We start from the raw sequence: 11752 nt of genomic DNA, 5'->3' as shown, positions 1-11752 counted from the left end.
TGAAGTTTACTGCCCACATGCTCAAACTTGGAAGTTGCTTTAGTACAACTTCACTGCGGCTGTGTTGTTATCCTGCATTCATGTACAATGGAATATTTCGGAAATCTAAAATGTCCCACTTGTCAATTTCACATGAATGCCATTCAAAGTTGGTTGATGAGTTGGAAAGTTGGAGAAATTATTGCTATCCAAGTTCCTCAGCTATGAGGCCTTTTAACATTCACAGCATGATGGGAAGTGGAGGTTTTATGTTAGTTACTGTTAAGAGAACATACCAGGACATACATTTTATTACACCTTTGTAACACCACTTGTCTAAATGCAGTTTGTTAAATTAGCTTGTTGGCTTGTTGGTTTGATTTTCTGACAAAATAGCACGTGAATGCAACGCTGTTCAGCAGCCGACTTGGAAGTCCCAGATGTGGGACCTTCCCAGATGTGGGACCTTCCCAGATGTGGGACCTTCCCAGATGTGGGACCTTCCCAGCAGCATGTGGATGTCCAATCAGACTCTGCCCTTGGAAGAGATGTTGCATTTATCTTATCCAAGTAAAGCCTGAAGGCGCTGTTTGTGTAGTCATGGCTGAGCTCATCCTTTATCTACTGTGAGCTTTTGGATGGCTCATATTCTCAGATAATATCGTGACCGCTCTTCCTCCCACAGCTTTCCCCCTAGATAGTGTTTAGTATTCAGCCATACCTCCACACTCAAACACACACTGTTATTATGTCACCCACTCAGCAAAAGCAGGCAGGATGCAAGCAGGAGAAGGGAACGTGACTTACAGTTAGTGTGTTTTATTACTTTGCATGTGTCCTAAATATTTTAGAAACATACATTTCAGCTAAGATATTCCTTCCCATTTCAAGCTCAATATATTTGATCTGTTTGATCTCTTTTTGAGTGGAAAGTACAAAGTGAACCTAAATGGTCTGCATCATGTCTAAAATAATCCTGAACAAAACAGTTCATTGAAATATAAGTATGTGTATATGTGCATTCAGTGTATGAATACAATAAACAGTTTTAGATGCAGTAACATACAGGCAAAATGAGGGATTTTTTTAATACCCATTTTTATACAACAAAGTTACAAGACACTTTCCAGTAGCTACAGTATATATACAGGTAATTGGCAAAGTAAATAAATGAGGGTTACAAAGTATATTGAAAGCAGGTGGGGTGCATTTTCCTTAGGTGGCAAGGATGCCAGCGATTCTGAATGTGCCTTCTCATCCTAGGTGATGTTTCCAGGATGACAATACAAACACTGGACCCAAGAGGGTCACCCAATGGTTTTATGAACATGTAAACCATATGGTCATCGCAGTTATGTCATCTCAACTGAGATATATTGGTGTGGTTTTCCACCATAAAGCAAAGTAACAAATAATGCAATGGAAAATTGCTGTCACATGTTTCCAAAAGACTTCAAGCTCTGAAGCTGACTGAAGCTGCCGAATGTGGCTTGTGGAGTCCCAATCCCCTGTAAGGACACCTCATGTAGAAGTTTGCTTTATTTTGACGGTTACCTTTATACAACAGTCATTGTGCATGGTCAACTGGTAACATTCAAACAACACTGATTGTATTGATATACTGTATATCAAAGCTGATACATTTATCAAAAACAAATGAAAAGTTCCCACAGGGTTATGCATAATGTCAGTAATTGTTTTTCCTCTAAATGGTTAGAACTGGCTAGGTGATGGTAAAAATGCTGCTGAAAAGTTTACGGATCTATAAATTCTCAAATTCACAGTCAAAGTCTGTCATTCTGCACAGGATGTACTTCCACTGCCGATCTCTGCAACAAAGCACAAGACAAGATTCAACAATCATGAATTAGTGGATTATTTTGTTTTCTTCCTCTGTCTTTGGTCTGCCAATAAATTCTAGTCCCACAGGCCTCGCTACTGTTGATCTTTTCCTCCAGCTCAGCCATGAGACCAGGAGGATTTCAACCATTTTGGCATCGATTTGATGTCTTCTACATCCAAACCGTTGCCACATGGGATCAGAATTTATTCAGAAAAAGCATGTTTAAGACTGTTGTCAGCAAACCTTAGCACTCCGCTGAAGGTGGTCTGGGCCCCTCTGATGAAGTAGCCATAACTAGGGACAACCAGCTCACCCTCTTCTCTGTAGTACTCCGGTATGTCAGTGGTTCTCCTGTAGAAAAGACACAAAGCTCATATCATTTTTGGGTGACTGCGGTAGGAACATAAAAACCCTTAAATTGTCCTTAGCTGTGTGGGAACAACGTACATGCAGGAGTAGGGGCAGCGGCGCTTGTAACGGCAGCAGTAGAATTGCCATTCCCGATCAAGAACGGCCTCAAAGTACTTGCTCTGTACTCCTGCTACCAGCCCATTAGAGGTGCATGTGGAAGTCCTGCAAGGAGACATGAGAGTAGTTCAGTCCAAAAAATATATGCTCATTTATGACAGGGAAAGGAAGTACATATAGTGAAAAGAGAGAGAGAGAAAAAAAAAGACCCAGTACACCTACTGTATTTCTATACATGTCTATGTTTGTCTCTTGTCTAATTGATATTCAATTCAAAGTCTAACTTAAATTGGTTTCTTGAGAGCTATTGGTCACATCAATTAAGAGACATTCAAAAAGACGTACATTGGCCAATAAGACAAACAGAAAGTGTGTCAATGTAGGTAGATCATTCAAGTGCAACAGTGAATCAGGTGGCTTGTGCAGAGCTTCTCAACAGATTTGTTGTAAATACTGGTTTGTTGTCGGTGCAGCTTGTTTACGGCCCATACAATTAGCTGTCATCACAACAGATCCACAAATACCAACCCCAAGCAGCAGGAGCTCATGGCTACATGGCCACAGCCCACGGCCATTGAGCCAATCAGGATAGGTTAGGTTGGTAGGTCTTAGCCAATCAGGATAGGTTAGGCTAGGTCTTTCCCAGCAGGGCAATCTCTCAGCCAGAGTCATTCAAATAGCCAGCTGTGTGTTAATAGGAGGTAAGTGGTGGTCAGAGTGTCCTGGGTTGGCTGCAGTAGATCTCAAGCACTCAAGTTTAACTTAATGTAAGTAAATCTGAAATGAATCTGAATCATGGATTACTGAAATAGCAATGTGCTGTATGAAGTAAATTAAAAAATGTATAATTTTGTTTTGTTATGGTGTAGAATAGCAAAATAAAAACAAAAAACACTCACCAGCATCAACTTACTTGACAATGCACATGCCATGGTAATCAAATGTAATTACTGTCTATTTTGCGAGAATATCAGTTGCTGAGTTCATCCTGACCATGCCAGTCCACAAAACCTTAATTCAATGAGTGTGTTTACATGCACACAATAATCTGATAACTGGGAATAATCAGGTAATGGCAATAATCTGATTTGACGTGTTTACATACGTACGCAGGAACGTGCCTCAAAGTGTGTGAGTGTGGACATTGAGACGATGCTGTTTACATGACCACTTGAATAATCTGGTAAATAAATCAGATAATGATGGGTTTAGTGTACATGTAAACACACTCAATGAAGACTTGACAGAAGAGTGTTCCTCTGATGCAAGTTGAATGAACACAACAAAAGATTGTCAAAACATGACCTACCATTAGAACCTGACCAGGTGAATGTGGCTGATACTGACCACAAAAAGGATTCTCCATTTAAACCAGTGCATAGCTGTTTACTGAGAGCTGACAGGCTGAACGTTTCCCTCTGAATAGGTTTTTAGAATGGTGATCCAAGTCCTTGGACCAACCTTTCAACACAATTGATGCTGGCCAGATTACTTTGGTCCTGTGAGGTTATGTCACTTGAATGGAGTAGTCATCTTACCAGAGCACCCTGGCTGCATGTAAAGGAAGTGACGCAAAGGAAATGCCAGGCAGAGATGTTTTTTCTCCTCCAGTGAATAAAACAGATCCATGTACTTACTATTTTGTGGATGTACTTTATTTTATTGCGCAGGTTTTATTGCACTTGCCTTCCCATCAAAGTTTTGTGAATTGCATGTTGCAAAAGTTCAGGAAACTGCTGGCCTATAAACGGCAAAGCCAATTCACACATTGGATGACGTTTGATCAAAAACACTGGAAAAAGTTTTATTCTCAACCAGGAACTGAAGACACATAAATAAACTGTGACATCCTGGTGAACTGGTGATCTGGACAATACAATACGTAATGCAGAAATTGGTCTTGACTGATTTTATAATTTTTTATGTTTGGAGAATGACACACAGCAGCCTGGACATCCTGATGATGCCTGGCCACCTAAAGTAAACACATTAATTCAATGAGTAGAGTTCTACATCTGGAAAATTGCAATCAACTCTTGCTACTGTGCAGAAAAAGTATACAGGATAAAAGTAAGAAATAAAGTGGGCAGAAAATAGTAGTAGGTTTATTGTGGTAATGAAATAATGGAAGAATGCAAAATGTGTTTGTTAGTCTGCTTTTGGATACAAATGTGGTTTGATTGTCACAGAACTGGATAAAAAGAGATGCTGGAGAAACAGTGGATAGAGCTCATATTTTATCCAAGTAAACAATGCACATGTTGCAAGTTTGATGTAAATATTTTAGTTTCAGACTGTTTTAGTGGAATCAATTACACAGATGTAATATATTATGAACATTAAATAAAATGTATGAGCTGTCTTGTCACACATGCAATTTACGAGTAGATGAAAGTAAAACCTGGAGCGGAAAAATATGGCATCCAGCTTGTTTTACACTGCACTCAGACAAAATCACCGTCTGATTGCAGCTGTCTCTGCTTTTATGTTGTAAATGTGGTCGGGAGGTGTCCCATCTGTGTGTGTGTGTGGGGTGTGCCAGCACAACACAGAAGACCTCTCTCTGCTTTTATGTTGTAAATGTGGTCGGGAGGTGTCCCATCTGTGTGTGTGTGTGGGGTGTGCCAGCACAACACAGAAGACCTCTCTCTGCTTTTATGTTGTAAATGTGGTCTGGAGGTGTCCCATCTGTGTGTGTGTGTGTGGTGTGTGCCAGCACAACACAGAAGACATCTTTGTTAACGCAACAGGATGAAGAGCAGAGTCCACACAGGTCTGCTATGGGCCTGTGTTGTGTGCTAATAGTGACCTGACCTTTCAGTGCCTGCATAGAGCAAAGTGTCTCACTAGGTCTGGGCAATATATCAATATTATATCGATATCGTGATATGAGACTAGATAAGGTCTTACATTTTGGATATGGTGATATGGCATAAGTGCTGTCTTTTCCTGGCTTTAAAGGCTGCATTACAGTAGAGTGGTGTAATTTTCTGAATTTACCAGAGTGTTCTAACTGTTCTATTATTTACCTTTACATACTTAATCATGATATTCACATTACTGATGACTATCCAAAACCTCTGAGTAAATATTTTGTGAAAGCACCAATAGTCGCAATAGTTGCAATATCAAAATTGTGGTATTTGGTCAAAATATTGTTTGATATAATATTTGATTTTGTCTATATCGCTCAGCGCTATCTGCCACAGTTGAGGATGAAGAAAATATGAATGATCATGTGCTCAGTAATTAGTTCAAGGTCGATTGTCTTTGATCCATACTTCCTCCTGTTCATTGGAACAATATCCCGATTCCCACCCACAACATGGGCCAAAGATGTTAGATGTGCATTCAATTCATCAGGGCATAAATATTCCACTGGGATACTGTGTGGGCTTTTCATGCATATTTTAATACTGTTATCTGGAATGAACAAATCCAAACTGTTTGGATTTATTCATTCTGCTTTGTTCATTCTGCTGCGACGATGTTTGAAACATCGTCACAGCTGATACTTACAAATCCTTACGGAAGAGAAAATAATCTTTACTAAAAAAAAATATATATATTTCACTGCAACATTTTACTGTACACATATAATTTGAGGGATTTTTCAAAATGACTGCTTGGCTTTTTGCTTTCTATGCATGTCAGGAGTAGTTTTATCATTCCATATCACTTATTCATATTCCTGGGGATCAAAAGCACAAATCCTTGTCAACCAGGACAGTCAGTAAGATGACAAACTGGAGGGAAACTTCTGAAGCTACACATCATTAGAGTAAAGTGTTTAAATTCTGCCACGCCACCAACACCACTGCAATGAAACGTGTCTGAATTACCGTACTCACTGGAGGGGAATGTATTGAAGTTTGCATCCTAATGCCTATTTGCTATTATTCCCTGTATATAAATGCAAGCATCATCACTCCCCAGTTTCACTCGACAACATTGGACACAATCCATTTGAAAGCAAGGCTGGGCAATATATCGATATATATATAATTTTCTGAACTCACCAGACTGTTCTAGCTGTTCTATTATTTGCCTTTACCCACTTTGTCATTATATCCACATTACTGATGATTATTTATCAAGAATCTCATTGTGTAAATATTTTGTGAACGCAACAAGTTACAACTGAACATTTAGCTCACTTGGTATAAAATACCAAGAGATCTATCGTGTATCGCCATTCAGCCTAAAAATACAGAGATACAGTATGTGCTTTTTAGTCCATATCGCCCAGCCCTATTTGTTGACTTTCAACATGCTTCAGTTCACATCTGTAAAAAGTGACAGAGTAGATAGCAGGTGGTTAGTAAGGAATAAGTAAGAATAGTGAGGAGCAGATCTCAGAGAAGACCTACCACTCCAGTCCGGCGCGGTTGATGTCATCCCACCAGCAGTCACTGGGCTCCCCCAGACCCTCAGGGGTAGGCTGGCACTCAAACGTCCACAAGCGGTCCGAGCCCTCCTTCTCACTGAAGTAGCTCCTTATGGCCACCAGCACCTCTCCATGGGGACACTGGAAGTTGAAGCCCTGCCGGTAGTTGTTGACCCAGTCCATGTCGTACATGTCACTGTCCATGTGCTGAGCCGCCACTGAGGCCAGCAGGGACACGGCCCACACAGCGAAAGCCCAGTTCATCTTGGAGACGTCTGTCCTGTCTTGTCCTGTCCGTGCGCTCTGCTCCGCTCACACACAGCTGCCTCACTTTAAACAACTCCAAGCCTTTTGTTGCCCAGATGTTTTATATCCAGAGGTGATGTGTAATTTGCTGCTCTCAGGACAACGCCAAAATTGGACCTCACTTGATATTTTAAGGTGGACTCTGAGACGGCGCCGTAGCAAAACCTCCCTACAGATAAGGTGCACCTTAAAAGACAACACTTTCAAATAAGAGGACCCATGTGCTATATCAAATATTTATGTGATGCTTTATTAGGCTCTGGAGAACACAATCAAGAGTTAAGGATGTGTCTGGTGCTAAGACAAATGTTTATCACATCGCAAAGGTCATTTGGCTATTTCCATAGAAAGGGTCATTTTGGACTGGGAAAAACAACTTTTTTGGTGTCATGAATCAGAATTTTACATTGCCTTCAGTTGTTTCAACAGATTAATTCTTCATGAATCAGAATTCTACATTGCCTTCAGCTGTTTCCACACATGCACGCACGCACGCACACACACGCACAGACACACGCGCACACACGCACACACGCACACACACACACACACACACACACACACACACACACACACACACACACACACACACACACACACACACACACACACACACACACACACAAACAAACAAACAAACACACGATTTAAAGTAGAGTTGGAAACATTTTTAGAGACATACAGATCCCACTGCTGCACTAGTGAGGACAATTATTCAAATGATTCAGGCCCGGCTCCAGGATGAAGTGACTGAGAGGGTAGTTAAAAATTGTGAGGGGGCAAATCTTTTTTTTATATATAGCTAGTAAAACAGTAGGTTATCAGCACTGTATATCAGTCTATTGGGCTTAGAACATTATGATGAGAAATATATGATGCTCAATTATGTCTGCTAAGTTGTTGCAGCAAATTTTGGGTTGATACCATTTGTTACACAGATTTGAGAATTATATTATTAAATCATATAGAATCAATACAAATATGGAATGAATATATAATAGAATAAGGAAATATCACATTAAGACACCAAGACCTTGAAGAACACCATAGAGTAATTCATGCTGTGATTTCTTATCAAAAAGCAATTGGGTGGCATTGTGGCAAGCATTTCTGTTCTGGAAATTGCTCAGAAACCCCGGTATTGTCAATGTACCTTTGAAAGCTATACATCCCCTGAATGCCCTATAGGCCTCTAGTTTGTGGTTGTAAAGTTTAAGAAGGCTGTGATCATCCTAGATGTCATAATAGGTCATTTTATACAGATGAAGTTTTAAAAAAATGGTCTCTGCGATTAAATAGCTCATTGAATCCACAAGTCTCAGCTTTCCAGTTATACCCATTTTATGCAATTCTAAGGCTGTTTATTAGGGGTGTCACGATACACTCAGTTCACGATACACTCAGTTCACGATACGATACGATACACGATATTGGGTTCAAGATAACGATACGATATTTTAACAATATTTTTTTGCGATCGATTTGTAAGTTGAGGGGGCATCCTCCACGCTAATTTGAGTAATTTCACCATTTTCATCCTCCATGTCTGTAACGTCCCTCGTCTGTTCAAACAAAGCAATGAAAAGGAGAGCGAGCATGCAATCAGATGCAGATCAGTGCCACCATGTTTAGCTTCTTTTTCTCACGATATGAGATTTCATCTCAACGACACATATTGTCACGTTTTGATATCGCGATATATTGTGGGACGATATATTGTGACATCCCTACTGTTTATGGACCCCAGTATGCAGAAATATTCAAATAGAATAGACGAAGATACAGCCCCCTCTTGCCGGGCTGAAATTATACAAAGGCATTTCAGAACATCAAGATAAATGATAGGTTAAAATGCCATCCTGCTCTGCTACAAGTAGAAAGGAACCCTGCAGAAACTGTCACGAGGAATAATTTATATTCCAATTAATGCCTGTAAAGGAAAGCTGTTGCACACAGGTACAACTGTTTTATAAATATGTGCTTCAGTGTTAACGATCTTATGCACACTGACATCCTTAAGAAGCGCCCCTCCGTTTTCTGCACCACACACTGTGACTTTCCACAGCATGTCCTGTTCTCGTGAAACAGTGTTCTTGTCAAAGTTGACTGGCAGACAAACACAGGAGCTAATATCCTGAAGCGTAGAGTTGGAAACCAATAAAGTTGATTCTGATTCTGACATTTTTTGGTTCAGACTAACACATTTCATTGTAAAAACACGTCTCAACAATAAAATATTTAATATAATGTTTGACAGGCTTATGTATCCCAATATTTGAATTTTAATTAAAATGGCAACGTGACATGATTGATTTGTTCAAGAGGTGTGTGTCTCCTTTTTGAGGAGAAAGTAGTTGTTCGTGAACAGGTGCTGGGGAGGTGACATGTGACATTAGCATATTTCAGTGGAAGAAGATGATAGAAACCTTTCTCATCAATGATACAACAAACACCTATCCCCATACTGTAGTATTCTGTTCACCGACCACATGGTCATCTTGATAGGAAAATAACAGGTGATTGTAAACAATTAACAGCTGATTACAATCAAATGCCAGCCACAGCCAATGAGCTGTGTTTATTGTAAAGCATCATATTGGTAGGAAATGTCACATCTTGGGAATATACTATGAATAATATAATGCAAATGTATGCAATGGGTATTGAAACCTCCATTTAGGGGACTGTTTGAAATTAATTTTGGAAATGACAATTAAGATGTACTTTATATACATTCTACATTATATACATGCATTTATGGCTGTTGCACCAAAATTACCTCTATTCTATACTAATACTACTAACTATTCAGAAACATTGGCTATACTACACAGATAATCATCCAGGAGAGTCATCTTTTGTGATTCATGTTCAAATACATCTAACTCAGATTAGGGATGTGGCAAACCCCTGTATTTTCTTTCTGGTTATAGTGGGTGGTCATGAATTAAAAACATTTGACATAAAGTAAACCATAGGGGGGAAATAAAAAATACAAACATGTATATAGATTCAGTGGTGTTCTAAGATTTCACAGAGATTACCTCCGCCAAGGATGTTTTTTGTGCCGTTTGTCTGTTTGTCAGTTTTGTGATGGTCGGATCCGTCAGGGGCATTTATGAGTTCTCGTTGGTTCGTTTAACTGTCAATCATAAGCTGGTAGGCACGTCAGTCATGGTCATGGGCGCCAGTTTGAGTAAATGGAGTAATGTTATTGGCGTGTTGTGTGTTTTGGGCTTGGATTGGCTGGCCTGGCTAGAGGGCGGCCCTTACCAAATAGCCATTTCACAGGCAGTTGGCTGTATGAGACAATGAGAAGCCAAGCGTGTGGACGCTCCATGCGAGTGCAAGGTAGAATGTTTGTTAAACGGACAAACTTGATCATGCATCAGAATTAAATGTTGGACTCTGAAGGAGATATTGCCTACCAAAACCATGAACTGCTAAAAGACTGCTTGACATTGAACTGAACCCAGTAGATTTATGTAGGCTACTATATAGCTCTATGTCTGTGGACCATTTCAATGGTCCCCCTGCACATTGGGGCATCGCATCGGCCCAACGCAACAACCGCTTGGATACGCCGAGACCCACAGAGGAGCTGGCAGGGAGCCAAGAAGCCCGCGACTCAACACTGAGAGATGGTGTGGTTCTAGCAGAGGCTGATACAAGCCAGAGCTACTTCCACGTAAGGGCCCAAAAGCCTTCACTAATTAGTCATGGTCATGCTGATGCTAATAATAGCCTAAACCGCTCGTTCACTTAAACTAGAAATTTTGCCCGCTCATTTCTAGGGTTGAGACTCTGGAGACGATGTGCCACGGGTGCACTTTTTAAACTCATCCCAGCTCATGCGCTTTTTCCAAAGTTTGCCTTCTTTTCTTCCTTGAGGTGGTCTGAAGGTGTCGGGATGAGCCGAGCCTGCAGGCCCTCCCTGCCTTGAGCTGAACTGAAGGTGTCAGGATGAGCTGAGCCTGCAGGCCCTCCCTGCCTTGAGCTGAACTGAAGGTGTCGGGATGAGCTGAGGCCACTGCCCCTCCCTGCCTTGAGCTGACCCGAAGGTGTCGGGATGAGCTGAGCCTGCAGGCCCTCCCTGCCTTGAGCTGACCTGAAGGTGTCGGGATGAGCTGAGCCTGCAGGCCCTCCCTGCCTTGAGCTGAACTGAAGGTGTCAGGATGAGCCGAGCCTGCAGGCCCTCCCTGCCTTGAGCTGAACTGAAGGTGTCAGGATGAGCTGAGCCTGCAGGCCCTCCCTGCCTTGAGCTGACCTGAAGGTGTCAGATGAGCTGAGCCTGCAGGCCCTCCCTGCCTTGAGCTGAACTGAAGGTGTAGGGATGAGCTGAGGCTGCTGCCCCTCCCTGCCTTGAGCTGAACTGAAGGTGTCGGGATGAGTTGAGGCCGCTGCCCCTCCCTGCCTTGAGCTGAACTGAAGGTCTCGGGTTGCACGAATCACTTACTCGCCCCGCTCGGCGAGTGAGCCGAGCCCGGAGCCCCTCCCTCTACTCTCCTCCTGTCACCAGTGATCTGAGCTCGAGCTGACTCTACCAAAGATGATTCTACCCATCTGCACGAAGCACTCGCTCACCCGCAAATTCCATGCCACAGTCAGTAACAGGCCATGAATGTTAATGGAAACAATAAAATAATTTTATATATATATATATATATATTTTTTGCCTACCTCAGAGTGTGTTGTTTGTTTGTTTGCTCCCCCTCACGGTGGAAAGTATTCGCAATATGCTTCACATTCATCTCATGTTCTTTTCTTTT

The 11752-nt window shown here is 41.4% G+C and overlaps 1 protein-coding gene across 1 annotated transcript; it reads right to left on the bottom strand.

Annotated features, from left to right (window-relative positions):
- Nucleotides 1–1058: 1058 nt before the first annotated feature.
- Nucleotides 1059–6962, bottom strand: dpt (dermatopontin). Its single transcript, XM_083647912.1, has 4 exons — nucleotides 6661–6962; nucleotides 2270–2395; nucleotides 2066–2173; nucleotides 1059–1808 (listed from the first exon to the last, which is right to left on the bottom strand). Exons 1-4 carry the CDS (start codon nucleotides 6939–6941, stop codon nucleotides 1742–1744), a joined length of 582 nt encoding a protein of 193 aa, XP_083504038.1. The 5' UTR covers nucleotides 6942–6962; the 3' UTR covers nucleotides 1059–1741.
- Between the last annotated feature and the right edge of the window lie 4790 nt (nucleotides 6963–11752).

This window comes from Poromitra crassiceps, assembly GCF_964638095.1.
Source record: "Poromitra crassiceps genome assembly, chromosome: 12".
NCBI classification, from domain to species: domain Eukaryota; kingdom Metazoa; phylum Chordata; class Actinopteri; order Beryciformes; family Melamphaidae; genus Poromitra; species Poromitra crassiceps.
This window is presented reverse-complemented; position numbering and strand designations above follow the sequence as displayed.